This window comes from Xenopus laevis, chromosome 5S (assembly GCF_017654675.1).
Source record: "Xenopus laevis strain J_2021 chromosome 5S, Xenopus_laevis_v10.1, whole genome shotgun sequence".
Classification (NCBI taxonomy): domain Eukaryota; kingdom Metazoa; phylum Chordata; class Amphibia; order Anura; family Pipidae; genus Xenopus; species Xenopus laevis.
The window spans coordinates 120,424,429-120,447,587 of NC_054380.1; the positions used below are offsets into that span (position 1 = coordinate 120,424,429).

Below are 23,159 nucleotides of genomic sequence, written 5' to 3' on the forward strand. Positions count from 1 at the left end.
AGTACAAACAAATCTTTTAAAAAAACATTTTTTATGTTGCAGGTCCTTTAAGCCTACTAGAAAATAATTTAAACATAAAATAAACCCAATAGGCTGGTTTTGCTTCCAATAAAGATTAATCATATCTTAGTTTGGATCAAGTACAAGGTACTGTTCTATTATTCCAGAGAAAAAGGAAATCATTTTTTTACATTTGGATTATTTGGATAAAATGGAGTCTTGCCCTTTCCGTAATTCAGAGCTTTCTGGATAACGGGTTTCTGGATAATGGGTCCTATACCTGTATTATCTTTTCTTTTATATTTATCGATATCTGTGCTGCTAGGCTGTGTCTTCTGGGGACAGGTGACTTTACCGGTGTGGGCAAAACCAAACGTTGCCCTGGCTTACTGCTTAATCTTCTCCCAGCAGGTTCTGCACACCTGACCTGACCAGACATAGGTCCAACAGCTAAAAATACATTCATTAAAGAAAAATTATAATTGAAAAAGCTAGATGGGCCTATCTAGTAGCCTATTCATTAATCTGCCCCTGTTGCTGAGGGGTACTTCATTTTCCATCCATTGAGTGCTTTTCATACAGACTGATGTAGCAAATGTTGTTTTGCAATTACAAAACTTGGTATATTCCAAATATGCCAAATAACTGTGGCACAACACAGGGAGAAAGAAACATCCCAAGGACAACATTGGTTGTTTTTTTTATTAACTTTGAAGAAACACAATTTCCTTGGCATTCAGACACGTCCAAAGTAAAACATTATAAAAAAAAAAGGGGTGGGGGGACATTTCTACTGTATGTGTCTTTAGCCCTTGATAATGGCAACATGAATTCTGTTTTCTTGCATTAACGAGCCACCTTGTACACTTTTACAGACTATTCTCCCATGAATGGCAAGATGTTGTCAAGATAAAACATAAACTCCCCGACAAGGTTGCAAAGTACTTTATCTCACAAAACACTTTTTAAAGCATTTTGAATGTATTTGTGATTTCTGAATAAATATTTTTGCTTCATAATAAGTGATGAATTAAGGGATAGCCAGGGAGGAGAAATCAAGCGCCGCACAATGGATCATCGCCCTGTATCATTTTCTAAAGAGGAGCGCAAGCGAAAAACTTTGCGAATTTAAAGTTAAAAGTGTCTTGGTGTTTTTTTTTTCATTAAGTACAAACAAATCTTTTAAAAAAACATTTTTTATGTTGCAGGTCCTTTAAGCCTACTAGAAAATAATTTAAACATAAAATAAACCCAATAGGCTGGTTTTGCTTCCAATAAAGATTAATCATATCTTAGTTTGGATCAAGTACAAGGTACTGTTCTATTATTCCAGAGAAAAAGGAAATCATTTTTTTACATTTGGATTATTTGGATAAAATGGAGTCTTGCCCTTTCCGTAATTCAGAGCTTTCTGGATAACGGGTTTCTGGATAATGGGTCCTATACCTGTATTATCTTTTCTTTTATATTTATCGATATCTGTGCTGCTAGGCTGTGTCTTCTGGGGACAGGTGACTTTACCGGTGTGGGCAAAACCAAACGTTGCCCTGGCTTACTGCTTAATCTTCTCCCAGCAGGTTCTGCACACCTGACCTGACCAGACATAGGTCCAACAGCTAAAAATACATTCATTAAAGAAAAATTATAATTGAAAAAGCTAGATGGGCCTATCTAGTAGCCTATTCATTAATCTGCCCCTGTTGCTGAGGGGTACTTCATTTTCCATCCATTGAGTGCTTTTCATACAGACTGATGTAGCAAATGTTGTTTTGCAATTACAAAACTTGGTATATTCCAAATATGCCAAATAACTGTGGCACAACACAGGGAGAAAGAAACATCCCAAGGACAACGTTGGTTGTTTTTTTTATTAACTTTGAAGAAACACAATTTCCTTGGCATTCAGACACGTCCAAAGTAAAACATTATAAAAAAAAAAGGGGTGGGGGGACATTTCTACTGTATGTGTCTTTAGCCCTTGATAATGGCAACATGAATTCTGTTTTCTTGCATTAACGAGCCACCTTGTACACTTTTACAGACTATTCTCCCATGAATGGCAAGATGTTGTCAAGATAAAACATAAACTCCCCGACAAGGTTGCAAAGTACTTTATCTCACAAAACACTTTTTAAAGCATTTTGAATGTATTTGTGATTTCTGAATAAATATTTTTGCTTCATAATAAGTGATGAATTCATTAGTTTACTGTTAATAGAAGGAAAAGGGAAAATGCTACAAGGATGCAAAGTCATAAAATACACCAGTTCTTTATGTGTTTTTATGTTTGATTTGAGCTATTACTTGTTTATTACCAAATATTATTATATATTCTTGCAACCAACCCAAAATCTGCAGCCCACAACCAGTATTAAACTGCCATCTGCTTGATAATCCAGAAAGCTTTGCTGCAACAATAGCCACAGCTGAGGGGTTTGGCATCTCTGTTGTAGTGCAACTATTTCCATAGCTTTCAAGCACAATGTTTAATCCATCTCCAGATCTGTTTATTTAGCTTATTCATTTAATAAAAATAGCAAAACCATCAGGATTGAACTGGTTGAGTATGTAATGGTCCAGACTTCGACTTTTTCCTTTCCTTTCTTCTTTAGCCTGCCGCCCTGGTTTCTACAAAGCTCTGCTGACTGACACCTACTGTACAAAGTGCCCTCCTCGAAGCTCCTCTCTACAAGATAGTGCCGCTGAATGTGCATGTGATAAAAACTTCTACAGAGCAGAGTCTGATCCAAAATCAGCAGCATGTACAAGTAAGTGCTATCAGAATTCTAAAATTGTGTCATTTCAATGAAATCCATTATATTGGCCCATTATAAACTTTGTAGCTCAGCTTTGAATTCTATTCCCAGCTCTGCCCCAGCTATGTAGAGGAGGAGGGAGGGCATTGTTATTGCAACCTCCCCCTAGTCATGGTACCTGCACCTAAGTAACCAAGAAGTGTGTTTATAGGTGGAAAATTTGTTGTTTGTTCAAGGTATGTTTACCTTTCTCATTTCTTCTATATATCTAACCTACTTCACTTGTTTATTTTAACGTAATACCCATTTTTGTTAAGCTATACACATTAAAGGTGCAATTGTGGAATGTATACTGGAGGTATAAAAGCGAGCTGTTTGGGTAACACAGTTACAAATGTATTGCTCTGTGCCAAGCTTCTTCCATCTGTTCAATCCTTTGCTTTGTAATGCGAAAGCATTATAACTCACCAGTGGATCATAAAGAGCAAGTTAAAAGTGATATAAATGCATGTGTTCTCTCTAGATTTAATGCTCAGCAGCTGCACTCCCTAACGTATGTACATTTAGATATATCAGTGGGTGAAACGACTCCCTAGTGATAGCGAGAAGAAAATGTACTACCAGGAGATCAGTATCATCATGTTTCTGTTCCTGCAGTCAGTGCAACTTAAGCAGCCAATATTTGATAACCTCAAAGGATGGATATTCATCCCCATGGTCTCTTAATATGTTCTGATAAATGGTTTTTGATTGCTCCTATTCAGGAACCATTAACAGAACTGGACTAAATCATTTGTGTGTTACAATTTCTGCTATTGTGAAAAGAATATTTAAAATTATAGATAGATGACAAATAGATAGATGTTAGATAGATAAAAGATAGATAGATAGATGATAGATGATAGATAGGTAAAAAAGAGATAGATAGATAGATAGATAGATAGATAGATAGATAGATAGATAGATAGATAGATAGATAGATGGATAGAAGATAGATAGATAGATAGATAGATAGAAGATAGATAGATGACAGAACAAGGGCAGGTCCTCTATAGGCCTAGAGGGCACATAGGAGGAAGGGGATGAAGCATAATTACGACAAAAAATTAAAGACAAAAAAAATTACAAATTTAAATATTTTCTCATTCAAGTATTCTGGACTCAACTTTTTGATATTTGTCAAATGTAAAAAATATCTCAACAAGCAAAAACCAAATTAGGCGGGGTTCAACTTATTGGAGCTCAGAGTTTTTTCACATTTGCCATAGGTGTTTTTATCAACTCTTCCATAATGACCATGAGCAGTGAGGAATGAATGTATTCAGCAGCCATGGATTCACAGCAAAATTCTGAATTTTGCCATATGCAAATTCTTTCCCAAAACTGCGGCAAAAATGCTCATTGACTTTAATGCATTTGTAGAAAAAAAAGTTGGCATAAGAAAAACACCCATTGACTTTAATGCATTAGGACAAAAAAAGTTGCCATAAGAAAAAACGCCAATTGACTTTAATACATTAGGACAAAATAGTCGCCATAAGAAAAAACACCTATTGACTTTAATGCATTTGGAGAAAAAAAAAAGTTGCCATGAGAAAAAATGCCCATTGACTGTAATGCATTAGGACAAAATAGTCACCATAGGAAAAAACACCTATTGACTTTAATTCATTAGGACAAAAAAAGTCGCCATAACAAAAAAAGCTCATTGACTTTAATGCATTTGGAGAAAAGTCGCCATAAGAAAAAACACCCATTGACTGTAAAGCATTAGGAAAATATTGTCGCTTAAGAAAAAACGCCCATTGGCTTTAATGCATTTGGAGCAAGAAAAATTGTTGCACGAGTAAAAATTTTGTTTTGCATAAAAACACCCATTGAAATGGGACAGATTCGCTCTTCAATAACTATGAGAATCAAATCTACCTGTGGGCATAAGCCTTATTGTTATATCTACAGATAATACATTAATCTCTGCCTATCATTCTGGCAACAGGCGCGGTTTATCTTACACCCAGCAGAGTCAAGGACACAACGAGCAACTGCTGCCAGTATTTTGGCTGCTTAAAGCTTTCCCTCAACAGCAATCAGCCGCGCCCTTCCTCTCTAGAATGAGATGTTTGTTTATTTTCTGGGAATAGCTGTTTCAGCCCAAGTAATTAAAACAGAATGCCAAAGTATGTCAACTAATAAAATATGTACTGTGACTTGAGATTTTTGGCACATATAATGCAAATCTCCATCCCTTTTAAATGTGTGTGTTAATGTAACGTTAACTTTACTGGAATCATTTGTTTTAATAAAGATGCAAAATAGGCAAAAATAATTTACCATTCAGATATAACAGTTCTCTCTCTCTCTCTCTCTACTCTCTCTAGCTGTCCTACATCTCTCTCTAGAAGACGTAAAATCATTTTGCCCCCTTTTGAAAAAGTCTACTCTAAATGGATAGAAGCCAGAATTATGGGAGGAGATTCTCTCTTCCATCTATTAAGTATTGGATAATGGAGTACACATTTCTTCACCAGATGTATGGCACCCTAGTTAAAGGGATACTGTCATGGGAAAAAAAATTCTTTTTCAAAAGGAAGCAGTTAATAGTGCTGCTCCAGCAGAATTCTGCACTGAAATCCATTTCTCAAAAGAGCAAACAGATTTTTTTATATTCAATTTTGAGATCTGACATGGGGCTACACATATTGTCAATTTCCCAGCTGCCCCCAGTCATGTGACTTGTGCTCTGATAAACTTCAATCACTCTTTACTGCTGTACTGCAAGTTGGAGTGATATCACCACTCCCTCCCCTTTCCCCCCCCCAGCAGCCAAACAAAAGAACAATGGGAAGCCAGATAACAGCTCCCTAACACAAGATAACAGCTGCCTGGTAGATCTAAGAACAACACTCAATAGTAAAAACCCATGTCTCACTGAGACACATTCAGTTACACTGAGAAGAAAAAACAGCATTTCTCTCCTAAAGTGCAGGCACAAGTCACATGACATGGGGCAGCTGGGAAATTGACAAAATGTCTAGCCCCATGTCAGATTTCAAAATTGAATATAAAAAATCTGTTTGCTCTTTTGAGAAATGGATTTCAGTGCAGTATTCTGCTGGAGTAGCACTATTAACTGATGTGTTTTGAAAAAAACATGTTTTCTGATGACAGGATCCCTTTAAGCCCATGCCTATGGGCAAGAAACACAAACACTATGTTTGTAAAGGTGGACATACACATAGAGATCTGCTCATTTGGCAATTTTGCCAAATGAATGAATCTTTCCCCGATTTGCCCACCTTGAGGAGGGATCGATATTGGGCTGATCCGATCGTTGGGCCCTAGGTCAACGATCAGATCATAAAGTATGGCATGCGGACGGTTGGATCACGGGACCACATCAACGAGCAGATGCGGTCCAACTGGATTTTTACCTTTGCCCGACATCTGCCCAACTTTCAGCCAGATATCGGGGACTGCTGACTCGGTCTGTCGGCAGCTTTTATCGGCCCGTGTATGGCCAGTTTCCTATATCTTATAAAGGAGTATAATGTAGGAATTAAATGTTGACTGGATGAACTGTGTACATATAGATTAGAAGGTACAATTTCCACAAGTGAGCAAGATATATTTTCAGCAAAACAAAATATATTAGAAAAGTTTTTGAAAAAGCACTTTAAAGAGATTTATGAAACATATTTACTATTTACAGAATAAACACTTCTGTCCTGCTTTAATTGTTCTTTGTTGTTGCTGAAGTATAGCATTTGTTGACAAAGGTGCCATTATCAGATGAGTTTCATGTGGTCTTAAGCTTGTATGTCAGTCATATGGGGGTCATAATCACATACTTTAAAGTCCACCAGCACTGCTATTTTCTCTTCATATTGTAATGCCTCGTTTGCTCTTTTCCTTCACTTAATTCATGCATGTGTCCATTACACATCCAGTTCTGCAACAGTACTTATAATAGAGGACTATTCTTTATGATCCAAAACCTACAACCAACACAGATTGATTCTGTCTCAGTTAGAAATTGATGCTATTTAAGTGTATTAAACTGGCCGTACACTATAAGATCCGCTCATTTAGCAACATTGCCAAACGAGTGGATCTTTCCCCGATATGCCCACCAACGACAGGGCTATATTGGGTTAATCTAGGGCCAAAAAATCAGATTACAACGAGGAGCAATGGGCTCTGACGGGACGATCGCCGTAAAAATGTAACCTTCCTGATTGATATCGAGGCCAGGTATTGATCGGAAAGACCCGTCGGAAGCCCCCATACACGGGCAGGTAAGCTGCCAAATTGGTCTAAAATTGGTCAGTTCTCCATTGAGAGAAGATCAGCCCCAAATATGAGCTGATTAGTGATGAGCAAATTTTTTCACCAGGCATGGCCACCTTCAAATGTTTTTCCGCAAAACTGCTGCAAAAATCCGGCTCAACAAAAAAAGTCGATTGACTGGGGGCAGCTGGGAAATTGACAAAATGTCTAGCCCCATGTCAGATTTCAAAATTGAATATCAAAAAATCTGTTTGCTCTTTTGAGAAATGGATTTCAGAGCAGAATTCTGTTGGAGCAGCACTATTAACTGATGTGTTTTGAAAAAAAACATGTTTTCCGATGACAGGATCCCTATAAGGACAATTTACACATTTATCCTATTGTTATTTTTTATTTAAAACTTTGGTATATTTCTTTATAACTATTGAGCAAGTTGAAGTTGTTTCAAGTATTTAAATATGAAGTAGCTATGTGTATTTCATATAAAGATGATTTAGCCAACCAGTTTTTCAAAATCTGCTTTTAAAATATTAAGCAGAACAGCAATCCTTTTATCTGGTCCAGTTTGGTTGTGTGTTCCCTTTCTGTAATCTTGACACTTGCTACAAAAATACAGCGGAACCTTTGGTTTAGTTTTCTGGCAGGAAGACGAATGGGGGAAATGCTCAGAATACAGCGATGAATGAAAAAACGGTTGAACTTTCTAGCAGAGGCTGTCATAAAATCTGTGTTTCTATCTCTTTATGATTAATTGTGTACCTCTAAAAGCCCCATTATGATGAATGGCTCCTGTCACTAGAAGGTCATCTGTTATGATGTCACAGTTGACGTCTTGGACAGATTCTCTATCCCTCTGATTTGCTATTCCTTATTATCTGCCACCCACCTTCATTCTTTCTCTCTTTATTTTTTAAGAGCCACCATCTGCTCCAGATAATCCAGTTATCACTGTCAACGAGACATCCGTCATCATGGATTGGAGCCCTCCTGACAACACCGGAGGGAGACTGGACGTTTCATATAACATACATTGCCGAAGGTGCTATGCAGAAATGCAGAAATGCAGCCCTTGTGGCAGTGGGATCCATTATATTCCAAGGCAGTTTGGTCTGGACCTTCCTAGAGTTCTTATCACAGACCTGCTTCCTTATACCAACTACACATTTGACATTGAGGCTGTGAATGGGGTATCTGAGCTGAGTTCTGGCCCTAAACAGTTCATTTCTGTCAATGTTACGACAAGTCAAGTAGGTGAGGCTTTTTTATATTACCCAAGCCTGACATTAGACCTTCATTTGTTTTGAACATAGTTCCAATAATTCTGTTTTAATACAACATGAATATTTGGAAACTGAACAAAAGATTCCTACTCGCACAGGCACATCTTGTTAACGATCTATAAATTGACAACAATCACATGGTTTGTTTCAATTGGCAGCCTAGTAAATGCTACCTGTTGATTGGTTGCTAGTCTAAACCATGCCTCTGTGGGGAAATAAGATTCTGTACACGTTTCTCTGGTCATAAGAAGTTAACTAATGACATTACAATGTTAGGAATATTTCTATTTGATATAGGAAAGAAAAAAATTGAATCTGCACCTACCCTGTAACGCCATTCTAGAACAGAACCTTCTTTATTGTTCTCCCTAGACTTCAGTAGAACGCTCCTATCTATTTATAAGCACCAAGCATTCTCCCTAGAATTCCGGGGAACAAGTCTATATATGTATGACTGGACTAGTGTTCTGTAGAAGAAATGCTATTAATCCAGTGATTTATGACTGTGTATTAAATAGCGCTCAACTGAATTAAGTCATAATTGATATGAAATATGAGTGTATTTAGCCTTATTTTTTTTAAAAAAAAAAATGAAGCCAGTAATATTATCCTGTCATCTTCATTAACTGTGCATTTGACTATATTTGTATTGATATTATGCTAACAATGCAACAGTGCAAATAGCAATACTGTTATAGCTAAAAGTAGTATCATTCAGTTCATGCAGCCAAAATATATTTTACTACATTATCTTGTGTTATGCTATCCAATATGATGTAACTATCAAAAAACAAGTTGTATTTTCCTTGTGCAATCCAGTTAAAATTTAGCAGATGATAAAAGTGAAATATTTTTGAACTCATATAAAATAATTTTTTTAAATTAAAACATGTAATAGTAATGGGTACATTATCTAAATAATTTTAAACATTCCTGATATCAGTCTATTTGCGCATTTATTAAATATTCTCATTTTGGAAATTTTTTTTCTCATATCACATTTCCCTTTTCTTTTCCCCCCAAAAATATCTCCTAGTAAATGTGATCCTAAAGGAAAGGAAGAGCAAAGACAGCGTGACTTTGGCTTTCCAAGCTCCAGAAAAGTCCAGTGACATGGTGGTGGAATATGAAGTCATTTATTATGAAAAGGTCAGTTTAGGAATGATTATCAAGATTTGTTGTGAAGTGCGTGTTTGCTCATCCAATGATCGGATTTGAGACATGACATAATAATCACCACAATAGTAAGTTAGCTCTGTTATTTAGCTGAGCCAGAATTGTCTTCCCATTGCCAAAATAAAACTTTTTTTGCTGTTCCTGTCAGTTGTAGATTGGGCAATTTGGTTCTCCATGGATTGTCAACTAATCGTCCTACATGCTGAATGTTAAATATCACTCCTGGGAAGGTTGGTCCCATTTTTATTTTGGTTGAGCAATGACCAAAGAACACAGCTTTAATCTTTGTCTCTTTTATGAAATAGCTGTGTAGGAGCCAATTGTTCCATTTCATGGGGTTTAACTGCTCAGATGCTGTCAGGACCTGTTAGGTGTTTATTTTATCCTAATTCCCAGCGATGATTTAAAACATGCCTTTTGGGTCCACATTAGGAAATTTGGAAATAAAATGGGTATTTTGGAAATAAAAAGTGTATTAACCTAAGTTGACTAATAAAAGCAAATATTGAATGCTCAGAATAAACTGCTCCACAACAATAAACAGCCTGTTTAGTAGAAAAAGCATGACATATTGCACCCCCTGTGTTTAAAAAGGATGTTCAGGCATGTAGATAAATAGCTACTCACAAAGGTAGAACTTCTGTACATATTCCAAAATGTTCATTTACCTTTTACTCATCAATATGGAAGGCAAGATGAATACAGGTATATATACTCAAGCATGCCCTAAATACCAGGTTTTGATACAAGAAACTCAGTTCAAAAGTATCTAAACCATGTATATATTCTATATATAGTCATACATATATATATTCTATCCTACTTGTAATTGTATAGTGTACTGTGAAAGAGGTAGTACAGTGGGATAAAGAAAGAAAACACAGGCACTGGGAAATGGAAAAAATATTGTTGGTTCTTATGAATCATAGTAACTGCTGTTTCACACTGATGGGAGGAGTAGGACATGGAGCAAACCAGGTGTCCTTGCAGCTATTATTCCAAATGTAAATAATAGTTTATTGTTTCTTTTCATGCTTTGGGGCTTCTTGATCAAACTGAATGATGATTTCAATGACACAGGATATCTGCACATCGCTGATAGTCATGTTAGCAGCATATCCATCCCTGAATAAAATGTTGTAGCAGCAAATGCCTCGTGCTGTAAGACAAAGGTTTCCCAGAAATGGTTCCATAGATGTGACAATGAATGTTGGGAATAGAGAGGCATTTGGAGTGGAGATTCACACTAAGGGGCAGATTTACTAAGCCTCGGGTGAATATTTGGATTTCAAAAAGTTAGAATTTTTGGATACTACGACCATCGAATAGGCTACTTCGACCATCGAATTGGACTTCGATTCGAAGGATTCGAATAAAAAATCGTTCGACTATTCGACCATTCGATAGTCAAAGTACTGTCTCTTTAAAAATACTTTGAATTCATTACTTCGCCAAGTTAAACCTACCGAATTGCATTATAAGCCTATGGGGACCTTCTACAAGCATTTTCTAAGTTTTTGGCATTGAATATCCTTCGATCGATCGCTGAAAATCGTTAGATCGAACGATTTTTATTCAATTGATCGAATGCTTATTTTAGCGCTAAATCCTTCAATCTTTCAATTCGATGGTCGAATTCGAGGGTTTTAACCCCTCACAATTCGACCCTTGATAAATTCCCCCCTTAGTCAGCTAAACAATGTTGAATATGGAATAACATGCCTGTGCATTATACCACACTGAATCCATGCCATAATCAATATTGCAAAAATATAATGAGGGTGTCCCAAATGCTGTGAACATTGATATATATATTAATTTGAGAATATTACTTTGATGTGCAATAGTAATGACTGCTACATCTAAACTGACTATTTGGTGCCCCATACCAACCATAAAACCCACCTCATACGTCTCCATGGCACTTAACCATTATTAACAGATAATAGGATTATACAACCAAACAACTGACAGCACTAGGAGTGAACAAAAATTTCTGGCTTGCTATTGATAACAGGACTGGGTTCAATGCTCTTATGATTAAAAAAGGTTTTATTTGTTCATGTTCCTCCTTTTTTGCTTTCTCCTTTATTTCTTCAACTTAACAGTATCAAAAGGACCAGAATTACACAGTATTAAAAACACGATCTAGTTCCATGACTGTGGATGGCCTGAAACCCGGAACTATTTACATCTTCAGAGTAAAAGCTCACACTCTTGGTGGCCAAGGAATATACGGAGGGGAAATAGAGTTGGAGACAAGCACAGAAGGTGATTTCACCACTTTTATTTCATCTTAGTACTGGAAAATGACAAAATATGGGATTGTCGCATGGACTGAAATGCATATTGGTGATACCTTGGCATCAGAGAGAGAGAGAGAGAGAGAGAGAGAGAGAGAGAGAGAGAGAGTTGACAATGATGAAACAACTGGAGATAGAGGAAGAAAGATAGACGTATATGGTTAAGTTGCAAATTATATCAGATAATCATGAGAAACACCATCTTTGCCATGATGAAATAACTGAAGATGGTGGAAATGGATAGATAGACACACAGACAGACAGATTGATAGATAGAAATGGTTACGTTACAAATGATACTAGAACATCATAGGAAACTCCATCTTTGCCAACGTGAATCTAAAACATTTGCAGACTGATGTTGACCCTTTTCAAAATGATTTTGCAGACATTTATGAAATATTTCGATTTTGCATTAACTTGGATGTTCAATTAAGTGTGACTGTCGAGTTGACATAGAATGTAAATGGCGCAATATGTTCATCACCAATTGTCATCGGTGTCCATGTGATTGCAAAACATCCTGTATAACATTTCACATATATATAACGTATAAATGAGCTCTCAAGATGATTTACAAACAAAATAATAGGAGAATAAGAAGAGTACGGTATAAAGGGAGTTTCTGCCACCAAGGGTCATTAACTGTCAGTATAGTATCACTAACCTTCAGAGTGTAGTGTAGTTAATCAATGTTAAACTAACAACAATAATGGTAACGAGGCATTAATTAACAATTAACACAATAAGGCATTATTTCATTCCCAAAAAGGTAGGTACCACTATTAAATTTTAGACGACCATGAACCGTAGTCCAATGGCAATACTGTCAACCATCAACATTCTCATTACTACATTCACAACTGTCAATATTTTTTAGTAAATCATAGCTCCAGACATATAGGGGGTAATTAATTAACTTTTCAAATTCCTGATTCTTGGAAACTTCATCATTTTTTTTAGCATGTTTATGGGAAAAAAATAGATTCTATTAGGTTGCAAAAAAAAAAAAAATTAACACTTGATCATCATGAAAACAGGAAAATCAAATTGTTCCATCCATTTTTCAAAATTTGACTCGATATATAATTGTTTGAATGTTAAAAAATTGTCTCCCGCTGATTCCTATAGAAGCTTGCCAGGTTTTAGCTGCAACATTTTTTCATTTAAATTTTCCATAGTTTTTTTTTGACTGATAAATCTTGATAACATGAATTTGAAAAAAATAGAGATTGTGTTTTTTTGCTGGATTTTCTTGGATCACAGGTAGAATCCCCTTTATTCAACTTAAATGGAGCTTTTGACTTTAATGAGTTACTTCCTGTGCCACGAGTAATATAATGTTTTTCCTTTGTATTTGCATAATTGAAATATGAAGAGATGAACATACAGTATAATGACATTTCTGTTGGTAAGGCATACATAGTTGTAATAAAGGTACAGGTATGGGATCCCTTATCTGGAAACCCATTATCTGGAAAGCTCTGAATTACAGAATGGCCATCTTCCATAGACTCAATTTTATCCAAATAATCCAAATTATTTTTAAATGATTTCCTTTTTTTCTGTAACAATAAACGAGAACCTTGTACTTGATCCTTATTAAGAATTAATCCTCATTGGAAGCAAATCCAGCCTATTGGGTTTATTTAGGGGCAAATTCATCAAGGGTCGAATTTCGAGGGGTTAAATCCCTCGAAATTCGACTGGGGAATAGAATCGAATAGAATCGAATAGGCAATTCGGGCGAATTTACGCGCTGACGAATAGTCGAATTGGTGAATATTCACCAGGCGAATAGGCACTCGATCGAATATTCGCTCGAAGGATTTTCATTCGATCGAATGCCTTTTTATTCGATCAAAAACTTGGAAAACAAGCCCATGGGACTTTCCCATAGGCTTTTAAAGCAATTCGGTAGGTTTTAGGTGGCGAAGTAGTCAGTCGAAGTATTTTTAAAAGAGACAGTACTTTGACTATCGAATGGGCGAATAGTCGCAGCGTTTTTGCGCTCGATCCAGTACTTCGACTATCGAATGGCGAATAGTCGCAGCGTTTTTGCGCTCAATCTATTCGAATCATTCTACTCAGACGATTTTACGCCAATTGGATAGTCGAGGAGCACAAAAAACTACTCGAAATTCGAAGTTCTTTTACTTCGAATCCTTCACTCGAAGTTAGTGAATCGGCCCCTAAGTGTTTAAATGATTTTCTAGTAGACTTAAGGGCATATTTATCAAGGGTCGAATTTTCTAATTGAAAAAACTTCGAAATTCCAACTGAAATTAAGTCAAAGTTTTTTTTTTGTCGAATAGGTCCATTTTTGATCAAATAGGTCTGTATTCGGCCAAATTCAAATAGTGCGAATCGAAAGAATAGCGCATTCGATTGAATTCGATTCAAAGTTTTTCAACTTTTTCAAAGTCGACCAATTGACTCCAAATAAGTTCTAGGAGGTCCCCCATAGGCTAAAACAGCAATTTAGCAGGTTTTAGATGGCAGTAGTTGAAGTTTAATTTTTAAAGAGACAGTACAAGATAAATTTCGATATTGAAGTTTTTTAAATTTTGTTCAAAATCAAATCGTATTATTACTATTCCCTAGTCGAAATACACAAAAAATAGCTTGAAATGCAAATTTTTTTTCATTCAAAAATTCACCTCGATAAATCTGCCCCTTAAGGTATAAATTACAGAAAGATCCATTATCCGGAAAGCCCCAGGTCCTGAGAATTCTGGCTAACAGGTCCACTACCTGTATTGACTTCGCAATACAATATCGATGTTACATTTCCTGTCTATAATCCTCTTTATTTTATCTGAGATATTCATATGCTTGTTAAAATCTGTCAAATATCTGTCCCTTGCTTTTCTCTCACACTGCTTGTCCTGATTACATGCCCTTAACACAATGAAGAAGCTGACCTCCAAATCACACAATGCCTTAGAAGTATGTTCATCTCAGAATGTGCTAAGAAATGTGTGAAATAATCTGGATGAGCAGAACAGAGACCACAAAGAGACAGATACTGCTTTCATATCAAATACAAGTATGGGACCTGTTATTCAGAATGCTCAGCGTTTTCTGGATAATGGATCATTCCCTAAATGGGATCTTCATTCCTTAGATCTAATAGACAATCATGTAAACATTAAATAAACCCAATCGGCTGATTTTGCTTCCAATAAGGATTAATTATATCAAGTACAAGGTACTGTTTTATTATTACAGGGACAAAGGAAATCAATTTTTAAAAATATAATTATTTTGATTAAATTGAGTAGATGGCCTTTCTGTAATTCAGAGTTTTCTGGATAACGGGTTTCCTGATCACGGATCTCCTACCAGTACATTGACAAATATCTATGAAATCATTGGATTTTTATAATGAAGGTACAATGAAAAGTTGCTTGAAATTTAATCGGGTGACATTTTTATTATATAAAGTGTGGGCTATAAAGTTGTAAGTAAAGGGATCTAGGTGTTTCCCTTGGTCACAGTACAGAAAGCTTTGCATCTCAATGTTTGGCTATTTAGAGGATGATGGGGGAGATGAGCAATTGCAATAAAAATGATTCCAAAATGATCTCTGTTAATTCTGTGTATGATTGCATGGCCCTTGGTAGTGCGCTAGTGGGACTAATTGCTGAGGTTTGGTGTCCTCGGAGAGCTCAGTAAACCATCGCTGTCACCCTCCCATTTGTCAGGCAGCCATAAGTGGTATGATAAATAATATGATAAATAATAGCCAGCCCTCCCTCTGCACTCTGCAATTACTTTTGCATAGTAAGAACTGCCCCACGCTATAAGCAAAAGAGAAGATATTCCATTCATGTGCCTCATCTGTGTAGGTTTTACATCGATCTACATTTGCTTTGATGCATATTCAGCACTTTGTCTTAACACAAATGAGCTGAATGTTCTCTTTCCAATTCTCTCCAGAGCAGAGCAGATTATGGGAGGTTTAACCCCCTCTAGTAATAACATCTCACACCGAGGATAATTCCTTTACCCCAGACATTTAGCATCCCATCGAAAAGTGGTTGCTTTTCCCAGTGGGTCCAGTTATAATCCACTGTCAATCTGAATCTAATCCTAAACAGAACATCATTTCATTATGTCTGTGGTGACTTCTGAGGGAGATTAATCACTTCCCAATAAGGTTTATAATAATAACCCAATAGCTAATCCAGCACAGTACAACCTGTGACTCTCTTTTGCCTAAACTACAGCTCATATCATCAACCAGTTCTGCAGAGTGAGAGTTGTAGCTCAATCGACTGCACTTGTAAATAACATAACTTCGGTGGGGTTTACCTATTGATACTTAAAGGGGAACTATTGTGAAAATGAAAATTTAATAGAAGCTTTCTCATACTGAAATATGAAATTTTCTAAATGCGATCAATTAAAATTCTGTACTGTTTCTGAAATAATTAAGTTTATCTTCACTATTCCTCTCTCAGCATCTGTTTCTCTTCATTCTGTCTTCATGCAGCAGTTGGGTGTCAGATGAATGATCCAATATATCTTATAGGGGGTATATCTTGTACTAGAATCACTCAAATAACCGATTCCAGTACAAACAAAATCTAACAAAATAACTGGCTTTTGCACAAATTCTGCTTGTAGAGAGACAGCATTTCTGGTGATTTTACTAGAGTGAGCTCTAATACATCTTCTAGGCAAAAGAAGCCCCCCTATAAGATATATTGGTTCTAACTATCAATGAATATCTGACACCCAACTGCTGCATGAAGAGAGAATGAAGAGAAACAGATGCTGAGAGAGGAATGGTGAAGATAAACTTGATTATTTCAGAAACGGTACACAATTTTTAATTGATTGTATTTAGAAAGTTTCTTATTTCAGTATGCTGAAGCTAATATTATTTTTTCATTTTTCGCGATAGTTCCCCTTATTTGCTCACTTACATACAACTGAAAGCCCAACCTGAGGGTCAGTTAGTGTGAGAATTGGAGAAAACACTTTTTTCAATATCCTATATACGATGATACACTACTACACAAATGTTTCCTATACTTGTAACCTTGTTATGAGCTAAGGGGAATCTGATCACAGGTTGGACCTCCAAGAGGGGTCTCACCTGAATATTATCCAACAACACACTGTGTTACAGTAAATTATTAAATCAAAGTGAAGTAAGAAGAGAATAGAATAGCAGGCACAAAGATTACTCCAAGTTTCTATATAAGCATGTTAACGTCATAAATTTTTCCCTGCAGACATGGTCGCCATTGCCGATGTGGGTCACATCACAATACTTGCTATCACTGTGGCTGGAGGACTGATTTTACTTATTTTCCTGGTGACCTGTTTCTTTCTCAGTGGAAGGTAAGGATTCTGCCAATGTTTCCTCTGAACTTAATGAAGAGCCTAGAGGTGTTTTCCTACTTCTTGATAGAGATAGATAGATAGATAGATAGATGATAGACCGACAGCTAGATAGATTAGATAGCTGATAGATAGATAGATAGATAGATAGATAGATAGATAGATAAATAGATAGATAGATAGATTAGATAGCTGATAGATAGATAGATAGATAGATAGATAGATAGATAGATGATAGTGTTTAGGAAGAACTTAAACACCCTTAAATCGCACTGAAATCCTAGTGGTAGAAAAGCAAATAAGGACCGCACATGCTCACCGCTATCCCCTCAGGTCAGGTGCACAGTCAAACAGTGTCCCCACTGTAAATACGACAAAGACTCGAAAGGCAGACGGCACTTCTGAAAATGGGGTTTATTGGAGTTCCTGCTGGAAAAACCTAACGCGTTAAGGGAGTTATCCCTTAGTCATAGGAACCTATGACTAAGGGATAGCTCCCGAAACGCGTTAGGTTTTTCCAGCAGGAACTCCAATAAACCCCAGTTTCAGAAGTGCCGTCTGCCTTTCGAGTCTTTGTTGAAATCCTAGTGGGTTATTTATGAAGGTCCGAATTTATCTCAGTGTTTCTAATATCCAACTACGACCAACTCCGAATTCCCGAATGGACCTTATTCATGAAGAAAAAAGCCAGAAAATAGGGTCGGGCAAAATTTCGAAAACTTCAGAGCTTTCCCCGAAAACTCAGAATTGTTCGGAGTTTTCTGCAAAAACACTATTTTTTGGAGTTTTTTGGGCCGAAACCCCAAAATCACTAGATATCGGTTTGGACATCAGCGCAGACACTGACACCTTCCCCATTGACTTAAAAAAGGACCTCGAGAGCTTTTAGATGCTGGGTTTTAAGATTCCGAGTTTTTAGACCATCCGACTTTAATAAATCTCGAAAAATTCATAATTCTTGTTCCAAAAACGACTAAATATTCGAGTTTCGGATATTCGGAGCTTGATAAATTGGTATCGAAATAATGAACTGAAGGCTCCACAAGATTCCTCCAATTCATTGTCCTTAGCATTCATTTTCCTTGGCTATGATATTATTGCTGTCCTCTACCTACCCTTTAACCCCCTATCTGTTGTTGGCTTACAAATCCCAGAATCCCCTGTCAGTTCAATGACAGCCGGATAGCTGCAGGATGGATGGGCTTTCTGTGCCTGTACAATCCTCACTTATCTTGTTTCTGCCTTCAGTTGAAGCTCTGCCAAGGTAACCTTGCAGAATGTATTTGTTTCCAACTGACTGCCTTATTGATTAGCGTTCACGGGCTAATGATTGTTCAATAAAGCATCTTCATATATTGTTATCACAAAGCTCACACACACGGATCAACAACAACAACTAAAACTTATTAAGAATTGCAACAGTCATTTATGTACCGCAGAAACCAATAATTAGGATTATTGTATTTAATGTAATGGCGCCTATTCAATTTCTACAATTGTTGTACAACAGGCATATGTGATTATTCCAGTAATTTCTCAGGAATTTTTCTTCATATAAACTTGATGGGAAATGTGAATTTACAAGTGAAATACAGCTACTCCATACGGATGCATAGTCTATAAATGGCCTTGGCCATTACCACCACAAGCACACAATGCAAAAATCCCTACATATAAAGGTAGACATGCTGTCAACTTACTTGGTCTGTGAAAGCACATCAATGTTTTTTATTATACGGTATAAAATACATTTTACCACTGCAAAACTAAACAAGACCTCAGTGACATTACATAAGCAGTCTATGGTTGTAGATGTCAGCAGACCAGAGAGTGCTTGGAGTAAAGTTGTATGAAAATGTCGATGGGAAATCCCATTTGCTTTGTGCAGAGCTGTTGCCAGAAATCACAGGGCCCCATAATAATAACTAGTTGTCAGGTCCACTACAAAGGGCCAGGCTGTTAGCTCACAGCCTTGACCATACACTAAGGGGGTTATTTATTAAAGTCTGAATTTATCTCAATATTTTCTGCTACAAACTCCAATCAAATCGGCTCGGGTTTGTTACACTTATTTATTACTACATTTTCCCAGAAAACTTGCTTTGCGGGAAAAAAATCTGATTTTCACAATTTTTTTCGGATTTTTCATCCAATTTTCAAGATTTTTTCAGAATTTTCACTCAAAACTCCGGGGTATTGCACAAAACCTAGAGCACAACAAAAAATCATTGGGACTTCTCCCATTGACTTATATGCAACTTCGACAGGTCTGAGATGCCAGATTTTCAGATTCTGGTTTTTCCAAAAAAGTCTGATTTCATTAAAAAAAAATCATGAATTTTTCGTGATTTTTGCACTCGGAGTTTAGTAAATAACTCCCTAATATCCATATAACATGAACGGTTGGTGAGGCCTGAGGCCTGACTGTGGAATTCATCACAAATTCTCCAGTTCTCTAGTCTGTACACCTGTGTTCCTTACATTAGTTGTTAAAAATAAATAGGGCACATGACAGATACAATGTGCCCAGGAGACTGCAGGACATACATTATATGCATAGGAGAAATAAGAATGCCTCATTATGCCATTAGGAAAACAGTTACAACAATAATATATTCAAGATCTGTACAAAATGCTCCATCTGGAGAACTATAGCTTCCATTATTCCCTGAAAGCTGAAGGCTGGAGATCTACAGGTTGAATTATAAATATTATATGAACTTTAATATTATAAAATACGGGATGCCCACAGAAATATATTAGCCATGTGTTTGCCACCAAAGGATATTGTCTGAGACATTTGAGTTATCCACTGTAATTCTATGCATGCCAGCATATAAAAACAAACAATATCATACATACTGTTCAAACAGTGACATCTGTTTAACACAGGAATTAGCTGAGCCACAATATAAGCATGTACTGTTGTCCTGAAGGAATGGGCTGTTGAATAATTCTTGTAAGCAGTTTATAAGCATATGAGGAGAGTATGGTGCAAAATTAGAATTAACTTTAAATGCAGTCTGGATTAGATAACTGATATTCACCTGGTGCCATAGTCACTGTATCTAAGTTTGTTCTGTAGTTCAACTTGTTGGAGGAGGTGTAGTGACTATGCTGAGGCACAACCATGTCTGGACTGGGATTCAAAATAGGCCCTGGCAATTCAAGTACAAAGAAGCCCAAACAGCCTCCAAAGCCCCAATAAATAGTCACTGTCTATGGCATCTTAAAGCAGCCCTTCTGGTATTTGCCAGAGCCCACAGATTACCAGCCCAGACCTGTGCACAACCCAAAAGCTAGCGGGAAGGTCCTATCTGATCTTGTGTGTCTGAAAAAGGATAAAATGTCTCCTGGTTGATAATAGAAAGTGAAATATTGAGATATCCTTAATGAGAAGCAATATTGCATCATATTCTAGATACTCTTCTAAACCTTTATTCACAATACTTTTAAATTCTAGCAACTGTGCCTTATTATGCCACAGTGTATACTTGTTAGCTTGGCATAGAGTTGCCATACTATCTTCATCTGTATGTACTTGCATAACCATTTACAATGTTTTGTCTGTAGCCATAGTATCATAGAGGTGCATGAAGTGAACATTAAATTTTTGCTCAAGAAACATAATTTTTTAAGGGTTGCACCGAATCCAGGATTTGGTTCGGTATTCGGCCAGGATTCGGCCATTTTCAGCAGGATTTGGATTTGGCCGAATCCTTCTGCCTGGCCAAACCGAATCCGAACCCTAATTTGCATATGCAAATGAGGGGCGGGAGGGAAAATCCGTGACTTTTTGTCATAAAACAAGGAAGTAATAAATGTTTCCCCCAAATTAGGATTCGGATTCGGTATTCCCTACATTTTTTTACTCCAAAGTAACTCAGCAGCAGATTTTCCCAAAACCGTTAAAATATTTAAATTTAATATGAGCAAAATGGACAAAAATGTGAGCATTTAGAAGACAAAATATTAAAGGATTCCTTATCTATCAGTGTTTTCCGTGACTATTTTTTCATTGGAAATTCATGAAATAGGTAATAGCGAATCATTCGGATGTTTGATTTGGCATTTATGGTGTCAGGTTCTGACACCTTTTTCCAATTGATCAAAACTAAATCTGGACAAGTTTGCAAATCTTTTGGCCAAAGCTAAAATGGTTAACGAAAGGTTTAACATATTTAGCAGTAGTTTAACTTGCTAAATGGATAATAGTTGCAAAAACTCCATACCATACCATGAAGAACCTTTTATGAAGATGACTGGTGGTTACACTACGCATAGGGTATAAGAAAACTGTCTGGAGTCATAGTAGCATTATGAAATCATCTTCCCCCATTATGGATGGTGCCATACGAAACAGTGGTGCAACCTCCAAACGAAAAGGCACCATAATATAACCCAATACTACATATACAGTGCATTCCTGGCCCAATGCCACATGTACACTGTATTTCCAAGATGTATTTGCTCCAAACCCAATATCTGTAGGATGTGATCTACTGACCACACAGTGATCACACTGATCTAAATATATGATCAATTGATCTATATAATCTATATGATTTTTCATTGATATTTTTGTTTCCCAATCCAAGCCTCAGTTTGTTCATGTCACAGCAATATTTCCCATGTAGCCTCTGGCATTATTAAAGCATCATAGCCCTTTCATTAAAATTTCTTATATTTTCTTAAATTTTGTATAAACTTTGGAAGGGCTCTCTTGGCTCCATTTAGCCCTTCTCACCATAGCCAGATTGGTTTCTTTGCTCCTTCTCTGTTCCTATATGGAAACCTATTACTGACATAAGGGAGACCCAATTATTACAGGCCAATCATTATAACTCTCCTACCCCTTGGGTGTCCTATGTAGCTTCATTGATATTTCCATTCCATTACAGATAGCATGATCATTTTCCCACAATGCACACAATGATTTTTTCACCCCTTTTTTTCTAAATTCCTTAAAACCCCCAAAAATGATTTGCATTTTTTCAAATCAAATATATTCACCATGCTTTAAATGTTACTGCTCAAAAACTAAATTTTCTGCTTGGAGGGATAAAGGTTGTTCTCTACCAATTACTAAAATTGAGACATTTTTGTTGAAAATGCCCTACATTTATACAATTGTGTTTGTTATACTTACATGTCAAATGACAACACGCATCGTGATCACAGAAACAATCAATGTGAATATTTTTTTACGCCAGTCTAAAGTCTAAAATGACACCATTTTTCACAGCACTCTAAACCTGGCACAACTCATCATAGTCAATGGGACAAATTTGGGCAGCAAACTCGAGTCTTTTTACATCAGAATTTTCTACTTCACTACGCATTTGTATTGCCATTATTACACAGGTTTGCAATTCTCACAAATATGTGTTTAGACAAAAAATGGTCAAACATTGTCAAGGGAGGGAAACAAATCACCAATAATAGTATATCCCCAAACAACTAAAATGTTATGACTGTGGGAGAAATTTATTTTCCTAGCAAGATTTTTTTTCATAAATCTGCTAAGGAGCATAAGATATACCGTATATACTCGAGTATAAACCGTCCTGAGTATAAGCCGAGGTACCTATTTTACCTCCAAAAACTGGGAAAGCTTATTGACTCGAGTATAAGCCGAGGGTGAGAAATACAGCAGCTTCTGGTAAGTTTCAATCAAAAAATTGAGGGTTTCTGCTCCCATTGGAGGTGCCGGCGTCTCGTTTTTGGATGCCGGCGACCATTCTTGGATGCCGGCAAATATTCTTGGAGACTATTCTTGGACTCTGGTGACTATTCTTAGATGCCGTTGACTATTCTTAGACGCCGGCTACTATTCTTAGACGCCGGCTACTATTCTTAGACGCCGGCTACTATTCTTAGACGCCGGCGACCGTTTTTTTGTGCTTGACCTGAGTATAAGCCGAGGTAGAGTTATTCAGCATATTTTGGGGGCTGAAAAACTCGGCTTATACTCGAGTATATATGGTAAGTCTACATTTATT

The 23,159-nt window shown here is 36.7% G+C and overlaps 1 protein-coding gene across 3 annotated transcripts in view; it reads left to right on the forward strand.

Moving 5' to 3' along the window:
- LOC108718221 (ephrin type-A receptor 3) overlaps window positions 1-23,159 on the forward strand; it is a 143,164-nt gene that overhangs the window by 57,988 nt on the left and 62,017 nt on the right. For all 3 annotated transcript variants that reach the window (XM_018265907.2, XM_041565017.1, XM_041565015.1), the window contains 5 exons: window positions 2,613-2,768; window positions 7,959-8,294; window positions 9,360-9,472; window positions 11,608-11,770; window positions 17,049-17,157. In XM_018265907.2, the coding sequence (XP_018121396.1) occupies window positions 2,613-2,768; window positions 7,959-8,294; window positions 9,360-9,472; window positions 11,608-11,770; window positions 17,049-17,157 (877 nt within the window). The remainder of the gene's footprint in view (window positions 1-2,612; window positions 2,769-7,958; window positions 8,295-9,359; window positions 9,473-11,607; window positions 11,771-17,048; window positions 17,158-23,159) is intronic.